The sequence below is a fragment of the Seriola dumerili genome, unplaced genomic scaffold (assembly GCF_002260705.1).
Source record: "Seriola dumerili isolate Sdu_G_001 unplaced genomic scaffold, Sdu_1.0 BDQW01000110.1, whole genome shotgun sequence".
Taxonomy (NCBI): Eukaryota; Metazoa; Chordata; class Actinopteri; order Carangiformes; family Carangidae; genus Seriola; species Seriola dumerili.
This window is the reverse complement of record NW_019174365.1, coordinates 578,868-597,613: the sequence shown is the minus strand read 5'-3', so window position 1 is coordinate 597,613 and position 18,746 is coordinate 578,868. Positions and strand designations below refer to the sequence as shown.

The window sequence follows — 18,746 nt, the reverse complement described above, 5'->3', positions numbered from 1 at the left end:
TATATATATTAATATACTGTATATATGTGGGGTATGCATATGTATGCGTAAAACATATACATACATATACATGTGAATGTATTTTGTACAGTCAAGTATATGCATGTATTTGTGCCTACGGGTATATATGTATGGATATGAGTATGTATGAACATAGCTTGTGTACTGTATGTATAACCTGCAGCAACAGAGCCTGAAAAAAAGAACAAGTTTTCTTGTTTTGTCTGGCCTGGTGGAGGAGGCTAAAGACGCACTTTTTGTTGTGATATTGCTGTTTTTAATTTAATTTCTGCACATTTTTGTTTAATTATTGTGTTTAATAAATATGTTTCCATTCAAAAATGCTTTAAGGATTAAACATTTTTTGATTCTTTATTGCAGTTGCAAATTATGTGTTTGCAGAACAGGACACACACGCACGCACGCACGCACGCATGCACTATTTGGGACTTGCAGAAGCATGTTTACACCAGCAGGTGGCAGAAACAGACTTGGAATTGTATTGTTTCAAAAGAAAGAGAATTACAGATGTCAATAATCATTATGAGATGTAGGAGAAAATCAATTCACATTTACAGTTTTTTACATTTATGGTTTTTCATGAGCTAATTGTGTCAAATATGGGAATTATTAAGTCGATAAGCTTTAAACGCTTAAGTGCTTCCTTGACTGAGACCAAGACTAAAACTACTCACAGAAAGGATCCAGCCAAATGGCTAATATTAAAATATTTTGCAATGAAGCTTTTGATGTAACTGTGAATCAATTTCACAAGCATTTGTGCAACGGTTTTACATATTATAGCATTTGTGGCGAATTGTATTTGATTCAGTCAGTCATTAATTTCAGTACCTGATGCAAGTTACCACCGAAAAAATCTTTAATTAACACTTGGTGTGCTGCTCGTCAGTGAGTACATCCTCATGGGAATCAACATTGGCAAGAACAATATAACAGGTTGGGAAGGGAGAAGAGAATAAACCTGAGCTCATCGTCACAGACAGGAAACACAGGCATGAAGGTTTTATTATTATTACTAACTCAGTTCTTTCTAATCTGCAGATAATCAGTGTAACTAAAACTGCAATCTGCAATCAAAACGGCTGCCCCAGATTAACATGATTGACATGACATGATTGCATCCTATTTACATTCTGCCTAGTGTCAGCTGGTTTCAGCCCTCTATCTGTTAGATTCTCTCCTACTCTCTGTGCTCACATATATAGTATTTTAATACAGCCAAAATTTCCAATAAAGATGTTTTCATTTACATGTTTTTCTGTTACTGTTGTCAGACAACGGTGTAAGTTTAAAATAGTGACTGACACATGGCCCATTAAGACTACATGTTAACCAGCAATCACTTCCAAGCCATTTCCTAACTGCTGCTCTGCTGCTAAAACCGAGTTAAAGACAACGACTGTGCTGTGACTTGGGCTATATTTACTTGTAAAATGATCACTCAGAGAGATGGCTAGAAGCGACACAATATCTTTCTTATTTTGTCTCTCACACAGCGCACAGCCTCCATCTGGGTAACAAACTGCTGCCCCACCTTTCGCCACTCACTGAACAGAGTAGATGTGAGCAGATGGGGCAGTATTGGTGTCTCTCCTCTAAGAACAGTATTTTAAGTTTTTCCAAAAAGTCACTGGGTGCTCTATCTGTTTCTCTGTCACTAGCCTCAGGTTAATATTAGAATAGAGTTTACAAGAGCTATAAGTATTTTAGTTTAAACTATTAAAAAAAGTGAACTAAGCTTATTAACAGAACGAGGGTTGATACTCGGTTGTGAGTAGCCAGTGATTGCAGTCCCGGAAACATGCATGCAGCACGCTCTCATGCACACCCCTAATATCAGGCATGCAGAGAGCGCCAGTAAAAACTTAATGGGATTTTTCTTTTGGTCCGTCGGGATTTGTCAGTGTGTCTGATGGTATGGTGTGGTATGTTAAATTTCTGGTAATATGCTGCCCCCTACTTGTTTGGAGTATGAATTCAACAGTTCCACATTGCCTCTTAAAGGCTTATCTTTTTATTAGATTGCTGGAGCAGCATTTGGCACATATGGACAGAGACTCTGAAATAGTTTCTCGCTGCATTTTTTCACCTTTTCTTACATCTAGGTCAGTTACTGTCACTATTGTACTATTAATACATTTTATTTTTACTGACTTTTTACTTTTTTCATCTGCTTGCTTTAAATGTCATTTTACTTATTTTTTTCTTCTGTTTTGCACATTGCCTTGCATTTTAATTAACAAAACCTGTTAAATGTGTAAAGTTTGACTGATTGAATAAACACAGCATGATCACTTTAAGACTTTAATGATGTCTTTTTATTGACTGCATCTGAACAGTTTGCTGTAGGTCAGTGTAACACTGAAACAGCATCACCTGGTTATCCATTAATTTGAGGCTTAGCACACTCCAATTTTAAACAAACAGGGAGGTTCAGCTACTAAATCATCATGCCTGATGTTTTTGCTCACTTGTTGTTGACGTGAGTTCTTCATAAAAACCAATAAAATCTGTATACCTGACTCACAGCAGAATCTGATAAGATTTTAAAGGACAGCCCACTAAAGGGAGTCAGACAGAGGACGAGAGGGGAGCACTGGACATCACTTAGACAAACCCACTCAAGACAGTATTTATTCTGACATACACTGAACTGAGATCAGGAGGAGAATTCTGGACTGAATGAAAAATACATACAACCGGATTGAAGTGTAAATTAGAATTAAGAGGGTTGCATCTTTGTAAGAGAACTGGGGTTGTGCTAATCCTTTGGGCCAGCTCAGGATGGACAAAGCAAACAGCTCTAGGACAGAGGAGAGACCCAAATGGGACAACAAGGTGCAGTACCTGCTAACATGTATTGGCTTTGCAGTGGGACTTGGAAATGTGTGGCGTTTTCCCTACCTGTGCCAAATTTATGGAGGAGGTGAGATGCTACATTTACGTTCATTTTTTTCCTATTTCACATTGCACCATAATTACATTCACTGTGAGAGATTTTAAATGTTTTATCCGGCCATGAGATGTTTTGATGTTGGCCACAGTTGAATTTCCACGGGAGCAAAGATTCTCTTTTTGTTTTAGTGTAATTAGTCATTTACAAATGGACCAGGCCAGTCATTGTTACTGTCTGTGGAAAATGGTGAGCCTTATCTATGTTTGATTGATCACAGGGAGCATTACAGATCTTTCCCACTCAATAGTCTAAATTCCTGTATTTACTTCCTCATAGCTCTCAGTCAGATATCTTGAGCCCCAAAGCCACAGAATCCTAAAGAACCCAGGTCAGGGTAAAGTTGAGTAAACAGCCATCCCGTAAACGTGCATAAGTCTATCAAGATTGAGATTCCCACAGGTATTGTTTCAGACTCAGGTGAGCCTCTGTTTGACCTCGGTTTAGGGATCAATCAGTCCCATTTTCCTTCAGTCACTTTTACTTTAGTCTTAGATTATTTGGTACACATGCAGTGAGGAGTAGTTGGAGGTTTTATGCATTTTTACTCACCTGACTCGGGTCCACTCATGTTTTTAGCAACTTGGAAAACAAATAAAAAATCCTAGTGATCACCTAGTGTGAACAATTTATTTCTTTTATTATTGCAGTACCCTTATTTATCATTGCCTCAAATATCACTTATTACTGCTTGATCAAGATAATTAATGAATAGTTTTCACTTCATTAATATAGTTCAAATAGTCACTCATGATCACAAAACCTATTTTTAAATTTCTCAGCAAAGTATGTTGATAAAGACTCTTGTAATTTGACTGATGTCTAACTGTGAAGCAAATGTTTACTTATTATCTTCAGGTGCATTCCTCATCCCTTACCTGATAGCTTTAGTGTTTGAGGGCCTCCCCCTGCTCTACCTGGAGCTGGCTATAGGACAGAGGCTCCGCATGGGCAGCATAGGTGTCTGGAACTCCATCTCACCACTGCTGGGTGGGCTCGGTACGTGACCTAGGATTATTAGTAAAATGTGTTAGTATTTTCAGTTAGTACAAATCCAAAAGTAAATGAAATAAAATAAAGATTCTTTCTTCTCTTGAAAGTTGCATTTCAAAACATTAAATGGAATGAAAAGATATCTCAGAAAAACATGATACACAATTCTTTCTTATGTCATGAGCTGAAACATTTTTGTGGATGTAAAATGTTGTTTATTTATTTTCCTGACATAATTTCCTACATGCAGGCATTGCTTCTATGGTGGTGTCATTCCTGGTGGGTATTTTCTACAACACCATCCTGGCCTGGGTGCTCTGGTACTTCTTTCATTCCTTCCAAAACCCCCTGCCGTGGAGCCAGTGTCCACTTAATGACAATCACACAGGTAAGAGGGAAACTGCACCCGTCTCTCATTCTAGCTGTTCTTGATAACTTTGTTGTCACACAGGTAAATTAAATTAACACCACCCTGTGTTTACACTTCCACACTGACAGTAACAACAAACATACTGTCTAATAGCAGTTTGATACATGTACTGTATATGAAATATTACTGCTATCAAATCAGGTTAAGGAAAGCATGATAACTTCGAACATACTAAACTATCATGAGAGGACTGATTAACTATGAGGCTCCACATGGTGTTCCTCGTCAGATTTAATGGAGGGCTACTGGATTGTTTTATGGCACAAGGGAATATTACACCACAACATAAAATAAAAACGGGTTGTTTTTCTTTCATGGTAAGTTTCGCTCTCAGATAATGTGTGACAGGCAAGAGCACAGTAATCATACTGACATACTGAAATCTATTTCATGGTTTTGAAATGCTACATAAATTATGCAAGAACACATTATAAATCTGAAATACAAAAGAAATTTTAATATTGAAAATTAAAGTGCATGAAATTTTTAAACCGGAATAAACACTAATTACTTTAAGCCCTTACAGAATCTTCTTTTTCCATGTAGGCTATAATGTCGAGTGTGAGAAGAGCACCCCAGTCAATTACTTCTGGTACCGTGAGACCCTGAATATCACACCTGACATCGACACCAGCGGCTCCCTGCAGTGGTGGATGGTGATCTGTCTGGCCAGCGCCTGGTGCATAGTCTACATATGTTTCATCAAAGGCATCGAGTCCATGGGAAAGGTCAGTTCACCTGGTGAAAAATATATATACACACTCCAATTTAACTCTCCACCACTGTATTATAGCTAGTAATGCTTTTTTTTTAACTTTCAGGCTGTGTATGTGACAGCCACTTTCCCTTACCTGGTGCTCACCATCTTCCTGATTCGTGCCCTCACTCTGCCCGGAGCTACTGATGGACTGCTGTACCTCTTTTCTCCTGATGTGAGTGTGCTCACTTGTTGCTACTACAGGTGATGTAAAATTGCCTCTCCTGTCACAGACACAATGACCTGATGTGTTGTCTTTGTGCTCGCTCCAGTGGGAGATACTGAAGAACCCTCAGGTGTGGCTGGACGCTGCCACCCAGATCTTCTTCTCTCTCTCTGTGGCCTTTGGAGGTCTCATAGCTTTCTCCAGCTATAATTCAGAGAGGTAAGAACCGAAACTCAATTACCTCAGTAAACTTGGGACGATTTTAAAAAGCTCACTTTTGATTCTGTTTTGTGTCTATTAGAAACAACTGTGAGAGGGATGCTGTTCTAGTAGGCATAATAAACAGTGCCACATCTCTGTACGCCTCCATATCCATCTTCTCCATCCTGGGATTTAAAGCTACCACTCTCTACAACACCTGCCTACAAGAGTACGTATTCACATCTATTGTATTCCTTATTTTAAAACTTCTTCTTTGCTTTCTAATACTAACGAGGTTGATTTTTTTTTTGTATCTCCTCTGCAGAAACATCTTGGCTCTGACCAACCACTTTGAGATTTCAGACCAGAACATAACAGTGGAGAGCTACAAGCACTGGTTCACGTATCTAAATCAGACATATCCTAGTGAGGTGGCCAACTTGCACCTGAAGTTTTGTGACCTAAATACATTCCTTGACCAGGTGATGTAACATCAAAAACACGTCCAATCTTGTACATTGCATTCTTTTTGTCCGAGTCTCATTTTTCTGAACTCCCACTTCCCTTAAATCCTGTGTGCTGTTCCCACTCTTGCCTCCCCTGTCTTTCCTGGAGTACAGTACATCATGTGCTGGTTACACATGTACAGCCAGTTGAAGCTTCCTCATTACTTTCTTGTCTCCTTCATCTTCCTCCCCCAGAGCGCCTCAGGTACGGGCTTAGCTTTTATTGTGTTCACTGAGGCAGTGATAGAGATGCCAGGCTCGCAGATTTGGGCCATACTGTTCTTCGTTATGCTCTTCAGCTTGGGCCTCTCCTCCATGTTTGGCAACTTAGAGGGAGTCCTCACCCCCATCAATGATCTCAAACTGGTGCCCAAGTGGATCCCTCATGAGCTTGTAACAGGTACCGGCAGATCTGCTCATGTTGTTCTTAAGTCAAAATTTTGTTGCCTTTGAAATCCGTCTCTGAAAATCTTTTTTTCTTGCTTTCTCAGGAGTCATCTGCTTGATATGCTTCCTGACGGCTCTCATCTTCACCCTGGGTTCGGGGAACTACTGGGTGGAGGTCTTTAACAGCTACGTGGGCTCTGTGCCTCTGCTCATCATTGCATTCTTTGAGATTATTGGGGTCATTTATGTCCGTGGAATGAAAACGTAATCTCTTCTTCCTCCTCTTCCAATATATCCTCAATAGTCTTTTAGTATTCATAAAAATCTTTAGTCCCAATGTGTTCAGCATTTTCTCGGGTCTCCTGTGTCCTTGCTACAGTTTCAGTGAGGACATCTATTTCATGACTGGGAAGAGGCCCAACATCTTTTGGAAGGCGTGCTGGATGGTGATCAGTCCTTTAATGCTCCTGGTGGTGCTGATTGCCTATGTGGTCATCCAGGCGCAAAAACATCCAACCTATCCTACATGGAACCCACTTTATGTAAGCTGGTTAAGCCGTATATATATGAACCAACATAGTGTAGCCACCACAAGCCACCAGAACAGCTTCATTGCTCCTTGGCATTGATTCTACATGTCTCTGAACTCTACCGGAGGGATGAACACCATTCTTCCAAAAGATATACCCTTATTTGGTGTTTTGATGATGGTGGTGGAGAGCGCTGTCTATCAGTCCAAAATCTCTCATAGGTGTTCTATTTGTTTGAGACCTGGTGACTGTGGGGGACAAAGCATATGATTCACATTATTTTCATACTCATCAAACCATGTAGTGGCCCCTCATGCCCTATGGATGGGGTCATCCTGTTTCTAAACTCATTTTTCAGGTTTTTCCTTTAATTTGCCACCCGTCTGTATATGCAGTACTTACACACAGTGGGGTCCAAAAGTCTGAGACCACTTCCACATATTTAGATCTAAAACAAAGTGACTGTATGACTTACATTCAACTGGTGATCAGAAACAGCTAACATTTCCCCATGTCTGCTGGATGTGTATAATAGGGTGATAATGTCAATGTTGTGCTCATAGCTTGTTTTGCTGTCCACGAGTGGTAAAAAACAAAGAACAGTAATGCAGGTTTATAGTTTCACTTATTTGCTTTTACTGACAGCCAGATAAGAGGACTATAACCCCTCTCATGCCTGTCAGCTAAATATGAAGGTAGCATCAGCAGGCGATAAGCTATGGAAGCAGAGGGAAACAGCTCATAGCTTTGTCCAAAAATAAAAAGAAATATACCCAATTTTAATAACATGTGATTTTAAGCTAAGCTAAGCTAATTGCTTGCTGGCTGTAGCTTTGTATTAAGCGCATAAAGTGGTATCAATCCTTTTATCTCTTTTTTAAACTTAACTTTAAAATTCAATAATGATATAACATTTGATTCATTTCATTTTTATACATCTATTCTTTGTTTCTTTAGGAACTATTCCCCCAAACTGAAGTGAAGCCATACCCGAACTGGGTCTTTGCCATCATCATCATCCTCTCTGCAGTCCCTGTGCTTTCCCTCCCTCTGGTGGCCATCTACAAACTGATCTGCTGTATGCGCAAGAGGTCGTCTCCTCCCGCTGAACTGAACCCCTACTTCAACGACGGCTTTGAGGTTGAAACACAGGAACAGAGGAACCAGAGAGCTTAGAAAACAGAGCAACTTCCTGATGGATATTACCACTTCTGTGGACCCTTCCTCTTAAATCACTGGAGAACTGACATATAAGCAGTCACTATGAACTGTAAAATAGACTTTCCTATTAATTTTTTATGTTTACATTTATCAGGATTTATCAGGACATGACCTGACATATGACAACTCATTTGTTTCCTCAATAACAAAACCGGATTTATTTAACAGTCAAATTCACAGTAGTAGTGCATATGATGTAAATAATATTCAATCAAACAGTCGTCTTCACTTCCACATTTACAAAACCTTACAATTTACACAGCTTCTACAAAAATCATTTGACTCACTCACTGTAATGAATGTGCTGATAATATTTCTGCGGGCCGATTTACAGATAAATTATTTCCAAAGTGATGTCATGTCTTCTTTGTGGAAAATCACCACAAAGTGTAAATCAAAGTCCAGAGAGACAAACAGCTTGGGGTTGACACAGAGTCTAGTAGAGTAGCTGGATGATATTCATTCATCCATCTTTATTGATATGGAGGTTGTTGTTTTATTGGGTGTGTTTATGACTTAAGTTTATCGTTTCAGTGTTTTATAACAGAGCTGTTTTTGCTCTCTTTCTCTGCAGCCAGCTTCCCTGACACTATAACAGATACATTACATTTTTTGACACAGACAGATCAGATAATTCCAAGTTACTGATTTCAACACACTGCTCATCTTACTTTCTCGCAAACCTGAGGATGAGACAAGCAGACAAGAAAGTTTTGCACTATGTCTTGAATTTGAAAAAAAGAAAAACGTAAATGGATTTTGGAGAAAAAACAACATGAAAATGTCAGAGAAGCTGGTAATAATACTTATTCATACCTTTCAGCTGATGAGGGGTTTCTTGGTTGCTGGAAGCAGTAACTGAGCCTAGGTGGTAGTTTACATCTGGATGGCCAAGAAGTCAACTGGGGTCCTGGGGTTAGTGGCCTGTCGGACCCTGGCCAGCCTCAGATCCCCCAGACGCCGCTCCAGACTGCGTTTCCCTGTCAAAAGATGACAGCAGAAGATAAGGTGTCCTTCTTTTCTCTTTGTTGGTGAACTGTAACATTCATCTGCCTGTAAAATCAATTTAAAGATGACAATAAACTTGACTTGAGTACATGTAATATTTGATGAGTTGGGTGCATCTCTCACAAAGTCCACATTCAAAGGGATTGGCATTCCTCGCAAGATCTGATGGTTGTTAATAGTTGTTTGGATGATTTTAACATCTCGCACCACCAGAAACCGTTTTATTGACTCATGCCACTTTATATTTGTTTGAATAAAAATCTGTTGCCTCCTTTGACCTCTTCCCATGAAAACAGCTTTTGCACAAATTGAAATGTGAGGACTTTTTTCCTCGGCTGTATTTTAGTTTAAAGTTAAATATGTAAACTGAATAGCTTAGGTTTTGGATAATTGGTCAGACTAAACAAGACATTTGAACACTTCACCTCAGGCTCTTAGCACCTCTGCTTGGCATTTTTTGGGAATATTTTTTAGACTTGATGATTAATGGAAAAAATGACAACAGATTATTCAATGATGAAATAATCATTAGCTCAACTGACTGTAAATTTGGTTTATTTATTGTTGCTTTTTCTTGCATCATTACTTTTCTTGCATATGTTTCATCTTTTGTCTAGCACATTAGATTGTATCTTTTTTTGTAGGAAATGTGTTATATCCATCACGTTTTATTATTATTGGGAGAATTGTGCTAGTCGTCCTGGATACTTTCTGTATATGTGTGTGTGTTTCCTGGGGGTACATACGTTTGTGCAGGTGTGGGATCAGATCCTTATAGAGAGGACGGTGTTGTGACAGCACCAGCAAGAAGGAAAGACAGAAAAGGAGCTCCACTGCTTCATACTGCAGGGTGCCTGTCTGAGCCTTACTGCCTAAAATCAGTCCTGGAAAAAGAGGAAGGGAGAAGAAAAAAATTATGAGAATAAGTTTTGAACTTGATAATGTTTTGAATTACTTTTTCGAGATGTGTGTGGGGGAAATTGCCTTTGTTGCTGAGCCTGATGAGGTGGTTGGCGTACTCAGCCATGTCCCATATCATGTGCAGGAAGTAGACAGGGTTCTTAGCAACCGTCTGACCAAATGGCAAACTCTGGGCACACACATGGAACCTAAAGAGAAAACAAATAAAGAGGACAAAGAGAATACAGAGACAGGCCCTGCCCGTTCAGATATTTACATTCTGAAGAAAAAGGCGGCACAATTATTTCGCAGCTCAGTGCAGGTATTGATTAACAACCTTCTCTGTGTTTATTTTAATAGCAGTATTATCTTTACAAGCCTGTTTATTAAGTCGAAGCCAGTGAGCACATGCGAGAATGGAAGTGAGTAGTGTGTTTATCGCCATTTGATTTCAGTGCTTCTGGGGGAGAGGGGAGACACAAAAGGTCAGTGTCTTTACCTGCACGCATGAAGCAGAACCAGCTTGTAGATGTTCTTGTAGACTGCCGCAAGAGAATTGGTCTGAGGAGCAAAATGAGTCTATTATTATTATTATAACTATTATTATCATTATCATTATTATCAATATTATATTCAGTGCAAAAGTGCAGGTACAGAAATGAAACAAGAGGGACTGAAACAGAAAAAAATATATGTGGGACTTCAACTTCATAGATGCATCTCAATCAAATGCAATAATGCTTATGAAAGGTGCAAATAAACAGTCTTTACTATTTTGTAAATGATATTTAACATACATTATATTTCCTGTTCCCTGATTGTTTCACTATTTGTTCTGTACGTACTGTATTTATTAATATTTACATTCTTGTTTGTTATGAGTTGAAGTGAAATATCATGGCTCATAAACTCAGATATCATTGAATTTACAACTGTCATTAACCACTTCTTCTGGAAACTTCTGACTCGTAACCTTGGATATTTTTAACTCTACATTTTGATAGAGGCTGTAGGGCCTTGGAAGTTCATGTTTATACCTTTACAGGCTGTGTCATGTGAAGGAGGCAGCTCCTCAAGTAGGACACAGCTAGTGTATGTTTGTTTATGGCTGCTAGCACTAATGTAGCTGTGTCAAGAGCCTTTTCAAACACAGTGCAACAAACAACAAACTGCAGGTGGATAAATTTAGCCTATGTAGATCTAAACATAGATCTACATGTGCTAACATCAATTAGATCCCAAATATAGTGTGTTATCTGCTAGCGGTATCTAATTAGAGCAATTAAGATCTTATCAATTCAGCTATAATCAAAATTCAAACATTATTCAATTCACTCATACCCTTTCCTTACTTATTATTATTAAAGATATTGCTTGAATGCAACTATGCCTATGACAACAAAACTGTTTTATAGTTTATAGCTCTGTGAAGCTGTACTTAGGTACAGATGCGCTCGAAGCTAAATCGGCATGTTATTTACAATGCTAACATGCTGGTGTTTAACACATTCACCCTTTTACTGCATGAGACTGAAGCAGATGTCATTAGTTTTGCTGGTATTTGGTGATTAATTAAAGTACTGGATACTGGAAATAATACTTTTGACCTGATGATGGCACTTTGCAAAGATTTCTAAAAATATTCAATCTACAACACAATAAAATTTGCCAAAAGTGAAAGGGAGGGGTAAATACTTTCTAGAGCCACGTAATGTTAATAGTGAGCGTTCACAGGATTTTGGAAAACTTCTTTTGAACTTTCACAATTATTATTTCCCTGACCTTGAGATCCAAGAACAGGGCGTGACATTTGAGTCTGAGGATGCCCATCAGTTTCCTCCTCATTTGCTGTCCAGCTGAGTGGAAAGAGCCCAAAGTAAGGCTGTAGCGCAGAGACAGGCCTGCGAAGCTGTCAGAGATGGAAAGTAAAAAAAAAAAAGAAGAAAAGGAAAATCACTTAAAGACTACAGGAGACTTAGTCATCCATGCTACACTGGGAGTTGTCTCGATGAATGTTTATGAGAAGGTACAAAGTACAGCGTGGGGATTCACGCAGCTTACAAGAATCCATAAAGACTGACAAAGCTAAATAACTTATCACGCAAGAAGTGCACTGTCGGCAATAATTCTACAGTACAATTACAACTGACAGGATGTTTCACCTAGAATAGTCTTTGTGGACATCCAGTGAGTTTGTGTCCAGCAGCAGTCCACACCAGGGGAAGAGGCAGTGAGGGGGCAGCACGCGAACGCTGGGACAAGAGCCAACGCCTCCTGAAAGTTGAAAGTTGACCACCACCTTCTGCGGGTTGACCACTAAACCATACTGTGGAACCCCGGCGAGCAAGATCCTACACACAAAGTGCAGAGGTCATTACCAACTGCTATATCAAAAATTCAGCATCATGTTGTTGTTAAATCTTTGGCTGTCGACCTTTTTCCATTTAAAAAAAGAATGTGTACTTGAATTGTCTCTTTATCTTATATCACTGAAATAATTATATGATTATAAAATCTAATCCATTTGATTAAATTCTACCACTTGATTTTATGGATTGATGATATCACAAGACAAACATGATGCACAAGAGGAATAACAACATTGATATATTTATATATTATATTATCATTATCTTACACTGATACACTTATATATTACATTATTATTACTCTTATACTGTACATTGATACATTTATGTTGGATTCTGAAGGAACTGCAGATCATATTGCAGCCTGCTACTTCAAAATATTTTGTACAGTCTCTGGTAACAATTTCACTGCCAAGAAAGAAAATAATGGCTGCCAGTTAAACACAGTGAGAGTAAATTAATAAGGTTCAATTACATCTGGCCTTTTCAACAGTCAAGATAGTCTGACTGCTTCATCTCAACTCTTAAGATTAATTAATTATGTGGTTAATAATGGATTTTATAAAGGTTTGAAATATTCGGAATATTTGAAAAGTGCATGAGTAAACATGAGGAAGTTCTGTAAAAAAAATAGGTGTTGGGTGAGAACAACTGTATCACATGAGCAGTAATATGTGACGTGACAAAGCTGGAGTGTGTCATACTTGAGGAATGTTTGTGCTTCGTGTAAGTCTGGGGTGATCAGAAGGAAGTCGTCTACCAGTCTCATCAGACACCTACAGGAGACACAGAGAGGGAAAGGTACAGAAAGACTGCTCTCTGCTGCTGCACATGTGTTACTACATCTATACAGGTTAAGTGAACTACAGATAGGTCTGCTGTACCCTTTGTTTTCAGTTTTATCTTTGAACAGCACATTCTCCATGTGACCGTAGCAGAGACAACAGAGCAGACTGGACACAACCGATCCCTGAGGAATTCCTCTGCACTGACGGTATGTTCTGCAAAACACAACGCCAAAATCAGATTAACTCTCCTGGTCACATTGTAAATGAAAGAAAATGAGTCATGACATGCCGGTCACAAAAATCATTTCATGGTATTGCTTACTTTTTCCCAAACTGAACAATGCTGCCAGTTAGCATTTGGGTGAAAAACTGCATTGCCTCTCTGCCGAGAAGATCTGAGCAGAAATGCTGAAAGAAAGAAAAGGAGTGAAATGCTAAAAAGGTAAAAAAAAACTATCAAACATCTTTAACTAAAAGATACATCTCAGGAAGTCACCTGCTCTACCAGTATGGCGTGATGAACTTTGCTCCTTTTCTGTAGTGACATCACAAACCCTTTCATGTTAGTGGATCCTATGTTATCCTCCAGGAAATCTGCCTGTATCGACAAAAGTGACAATAGCCACAGGTGGGTCAAATAATGTGTGTGTAAACAGTACATACATGTGTGTGGGTGTGATGGTACCTGTCTAACAAAGGACTTTTTCAGGCCTTCATGGGGATCAGCCCAGATCTTGGCATAGCGGCGGATGGTAAAGACCTCATCTTGGACAGGTGACAGGGCCTGGCCAACCACCTCAGTGAGTTTGTCATGAGGCAGACTCTCATAGGCTCCACTCACATCCACCTTAACCACAGTGAAAAGACAGAATGAATAACTAAAAGTGGAAATGATTAAATTTTTTGTGTGCTAAAATTACAAGTCAGAGAATTATTCTAAGTGTAATAAAAAGAAAACAACCTTAACAAAGTAGAGGGGTTGTGGTTTGTCCTTCTGGGCTGGAGCCAGAGACTGCAGCCCCTTGTGGATATCGGTCATCCCCCACACTGTGGAGCCCAGGAGAGATGGAGTGGAGCGCACACAGGCCTGCAGCATATCCAGCAAGTCCCGGACACGCCCTCGGTAGAGCTGCAGGGAAGAAAAGAAAGCGTTTTAAAAACCCTGCATACGCTTACAACACGTAATAACACAAAACTGACTTTAACGTCATTGTAAAAATGTACCCTCATTTTGGCATCTGCTCCTATGACTCGTGTGATAGGCCTCATGCCATCAGTCTTGGGAATGAAGCGAAGGCGTGAGATGACGGTGGTTTTGGGGAGGGATGTCACCTGTGCTGGAGTCAACTCCTCCATTTGTCCCTTGGAAAGATGACCTCTACATCACAAAAATGGTTTGTGAGCTTGTGATTGTATAAATAGGAACCTTTGCAGATGTGTGTACGTGTATGTACCTGAAGGCCAGATCCTGTAGTTGGGCCCAGACTTCCTGTCTGTAGAACCTGAGGGCATTCTTCTGGCCCATGCTCTCAGTGACATAAAAGCAGGCTCGGACGAGGCTTACAACATAGCCATCCAGAAGCCAAGCCAGGAACTGACCTAGGATCTGTGTCCGGTATGAGAGCTCACTGGGCGGGACCCTGCCTACAGATGAGAGTGATTATGTCAGACAAAAATACATATGTCAGCAGAATAAAAATACTACTTAACCACCAACGATAATCTTACCTGTCTTACTGATCTTCAACCAATCACAGTCATTCACCTTCATCTTCCACAGCAATTCAGCCAATGAAAGCCTCTCAAACTTGCCACTGCACAGGAAACCCCTGACCCTGACAAAGAAATTAAGTCGGTTGTGATCAGAGCCCCACAGCTCATGTGGGACCACAGCAGAAAGGCATTCCCTGACAAACAGGTAGACCCGGTGAGGTGCACAGTGTTGAGGCAAGAGGGAGCTCAGTTCTTCCTGTCCTCCATCTCTCTCTTTCACCAGTGGACACATTCTCTGCAGTATTCTGCTGTACGAACACCTCTTGTGTTGACGCAGCATCTGACCGAACAGGGGGACCATGTTAAAAAAGCGTTGGGGGAGTTTCTTTAGCTTCTTGTCTAGTCTGTTTAGATAAGCCAGTCCCTCAAAGAAGACTATTCTTACTAAATCTCGCCCTTGTAGCCTTCTGGATCCAACAGAGCTCTTCTTTTTCCTGTTGAGAAGGAAGCCACGCATTCCCCTTCCCCCATACAGGAATCCCAGCGTACGGATAAAACATTGTGATGGAGGAAAAGGAGGGAAAACCCCCGATCTCCAACTGGGTCCTCCTTCCAAGGGAAGAATGTTTGTTTGCATTTCAACAGGCTGTTTAGAACCAGTACAACCATTTTCCGAAGGCTTCATAGATAGTGTTTGTTCCACAGACATGCGCTGCTCTTCCTCCACTGTTTCAGAGCAAACCTGCTGGTTGTTCTGTGTGGGTTCTAGCTGTCTCTTTCGTCTCCTCTTTCCTGAACAAGTCATAACCTCCTCATCATCCTTGTGATCAGTGTCTCTCTTTCTTTTCCTCCTCTTCACACTTACATCCATTCTGTTCCTCCTCTTGCTGACTGCGGGATTTTCGACTCTATGTCTTCTTTTCAAGGTCAGTGAGCCTTGATATCTTCTAAACCGAGTATTGTTATGTGCCCTGGAGTGAGGCTGGAGATAGAACCCAGTGGAAGCAGACGCCATGGAAACCCTGTCATATACCGGAACGCCGCTAACCTGGAAAACACATGAGGGAGGGACTGCCATGAACACAGAGCAGCTCTCCAACAGGTACCGTGTGATGTCTGTGCCAAGACGTATTGTGACTTTTCTCCACAAGTCGCTGCCATGGATATAAGCAGCACTTTGGGTTACATCTCCTTGGAATTTGAAGTGGTCTGCATCCCGCTCCTCGTGAGCCAAGGAGAGATAATTGTAGCCATGTGCCAAGACGTTTCTTTTTCTTTTTCTTTTCATGCTGTTAAGAACAAAGGCCAGCAATTCAGGCAGTGTGCATATCTGTGGAGAAAAAAAAACAACATAACATACATCACATCAACGCAAGAATCAAGAAAACTTAAAATTCAATATCATATAACCCAAAAAGCTTAATGGTTTGTGCAACCGTTATATATCACAATTCAAGACTAATTATCAGCTAAAGCTGATCATTTCTTTTATTTTACAATAAAACTGTGTCATTTACAGTTTGCCACATTTGATGCCGGATTATTGTTGAACTGAAATTAAATTATTCTGCCTCGGCACATAATTTCTGTCCCATCTCTTTTATAACACTGCTGAACACTGCTTCCATGAGATATGACCTTGCTGCCTTGGCAGCCGTTAGCTAAATAGTTAGCAGCTAGTTTTAGAAATACTGCCCCATGGTTGTTCAGAGGTTCGAGTAAACTCCACGAGACTGACATGCCGGATAGGTAAAACTTACCTGGTTGCAGCTTGGTATCTGCTGTAGCTCCTTATCAAAGCAGACAAAAACAGCCTGTACGAATGATTTGAAGCGGTTTGTGTCTGACTGTTGTACCAGCACAGCCCTCTGTCCCTCTCTGAACACGATGCTGTCTGCAAACTCCTCCAGTGTCTGTATGTGCCGATAAAGAGACCTGAGGATGCCAAGCACACCGGACATATCAGACGCCGTCATACTGACCGAATGAGCCCGCTGTGTTATCACTCAGGACATGTCATAACGCGTGCTTAAGACGTAATGCGCAAGCACAAGGTGAGCCTTATTTTGTCGTTTCAAGGGCCCGCGTCATCCTCAGCCAATGAGAGAGCAGTTAACAGGAGGTGTCCAATAAGATAGCTTCATACTAAAGCGGTGAAATCACAGTCGACCAGTGGCGAACAAAAAAAAGCATGTTGTCCCTTTTTCCTGACAAGATATTGACAGTTCCACCTGTAAATGTAGCAGTACATACGAGTGTGGTCATGCATATTAAAAAGTTATGCGATTTGTACCGAGAAATACAATTAAACTGTCCCCGGTTAGACTTCTTCCTCAAAAAAGATAGGAATACATCAGATTTTAAAGTCATTATAGGCACCATAGGGGCCCTTTTCGAGGGTATGTTATTCATAATAACCACTGCTTTCACAGTGAGGATAACATGCTCGTCGAATATGACCAATAAGACAGTAGTGTCCTCACTTTTTTCACAACCTTATTTAACAGTCATCATACAAATAACAAACAGAGCCAGGGGTAAACAAGATTAAAGACACGTGTATATAATAGATACACCAATAAGTAAGGAAATATTTTATGAGAAATATAAGTATATCGTTTTAGTTGCCGTTGAAATGGATGAGATCACAAGCGAATCCGTAGAGTGTCAGATCATTTTAAATTTAAATAAACGATGGCTTTGTTTTTGTAAATGTGCTCTAATGAGTGTGACATGTGGCAAAAATAAAAATAAGATTTGTACTATTTTAAGGTGGCCTCCTGATGCCCTCCACTGGTCAGCACCCATACAAGTGGCAAACAACGTGACGTCACCCATCATCATCATCATCATCATTATCCTCCTTCTGTACCAATCGGTCATTCAGTTTTCAATGTGGATACCTTTGAATGACAATAAAAAAACAAACATTTTAGTTCAGACACGGTGGATCACAGTTAATCATACACATATACCAGTTGTCGGGACAGGTGCATGAACATCATAAATTTCCCGTAGGGAATAAATAAAGTATCTAGCTATCTAACTATCTAGCTTTATCTGCTTCAGTTGAGAATGAAATGACAAACTCCTACAAGATTATGTTCTAGTATACATTGTGTATTGTACTCAATACGATACCAGCGAAAAGAGCATACAGATAATAAGGTAATGAGATAAAACTGAATGTTTAGCTGTTTTGCTTCTCCGGTCAAAACACGTAGGGAAAAAACGCACTCCATTTTAGGGTGCATACACATTAAAACCGTAGGACGTTCAGATAATAAACATTTACTTACCGAAAAAACTGTGTATCAGCATCCCTCCAGTCTGTTAGTTCCGAAGAATGAGTCATAATTAATGTGAACTGAAAACTCACTAAAACTAAATAACTAACAGAAAAAACTGTTAGTGCAAAATTCCTCCTACACCGACAGATATTGAGAAAATAATAGAAATTTAACAACTGTTTCAATACGATGCGCACGCGACTCGAGCTCTCCTCCTGAGCTCTCCTCCTGGCCTGCCTCGTCAGTTTATCAATCATTGCAGACCAGGCATGTCAATCATACAGACACGCCCCCAAAAGTACCAGTTTTTATGGCCTAATATCTAATTAATTAGATGATTATTTCAGATGGACCACCAGTACACTGAACGAGAGGTGTGGATTTGACCCAGCATACCATAATGAGTTGTGAAAAAAAATGTTTACTGAGTATTTCATGAGAGAAGTTTTTTGAATAATAGTGTCTTGAGTTTATTGGAGCCACCCCCCCAGCAGCTCTCGGTGGTATTGCACA

The 18,746-nt window shown here is 40.0% G+C and overlaps 2 protein-coding genes across 3 annotated transcripts; one reads left to right on the top strand and one right to left on the bottom strand.

Moving 5' to 3' along the window:
- Window positions 1-2,610: 2,610 nt before the first annotated feature.
- On the top strand, window positions 2,611-8,144 carry LOC111223023 (sodium-dependent neutral amino acid transporter B(0)AT3-like). The gene is made up of 12 exons (XM_022746986.1): window positions 2,611-2,947; window positions 3,833-3,973; window positions 4,218-4,355; window positions 4,944-5,125; window positions 5,219-5,329; window positions 5,427-5,539; window positions 5,622-5,750; window positions 5,847-6,003; window positions 6,223-6,427; window positions 6,519-6,678; window positions 6,794-6,956; window positions 7,902-8,144. The coding sequence occupies exons 1-12, from the start codon at window positions 2,806-2,808 to the stop codon at window positions 8,118-8,120; spliced, it is 1,860 nt and encodes a 619-aa protein (XP_022602707.1). The 5' UTR covers window positions 2,611-2,805; the 3' UTR covers window positions 8,121-8,144.
- Window positions 8,145-8,765: 621 nt separating this feature from the next.
- On the bottom strand, window positions 8,766-16,924 carry tert (telomerase reverse transcriptase). Of its 2 annotated transcripts, XM_022746984.1 has the most exons (17): window positions 16,704-16,924; window positions 14,959-16,273; window positions 14,685-14,874; window positions 14,455-14,608; window positions 14,192-14,359; window positions 13,916-14,077; window positions 13,727-13,828; window positions 13,553-13,638; window positions 13,327-13,443; window positions 13,147-13,218; window positions 12,236-12,424; window positions 11,856-11,982; window positions 10,573-10,634; window positions 10,158-10,282; window positions 9,920-10,057; window positions 8,982-9,145; window positions 8,766-8,848 (listed from the first exon to the last, which is right to left on the bottom strand). In XM_022746984.1, the coding sequence occupies exons 1-16, from the start codon at window positions 16,917-16,919 to the stop codon at window positions 9,042-9,044; spliced, it is 3,327 nt and encodes a 1,108-aa protein (XP_022602705.1). In that variant the 5' UTR covers window positions 16,920-16,924; the 3' UTR covers window positions 8,766-8,848; window positions 8,982-9,041. The 2 variants fall into 2 exon arrangements, with proteins under 2 accessions (XP_022602705.1, XP_022602706.1); XM_022746985.1 differs by lacking the exons at window positions 8,766-8,848; window positions 8,982-9,145; window positions 11,856-11,982 and having other exon boundaries at window positions 9,976-10,057.
- Between the last annotated feature and the right edge of the window lie 1,822 nt (window positions 16,925-18,746).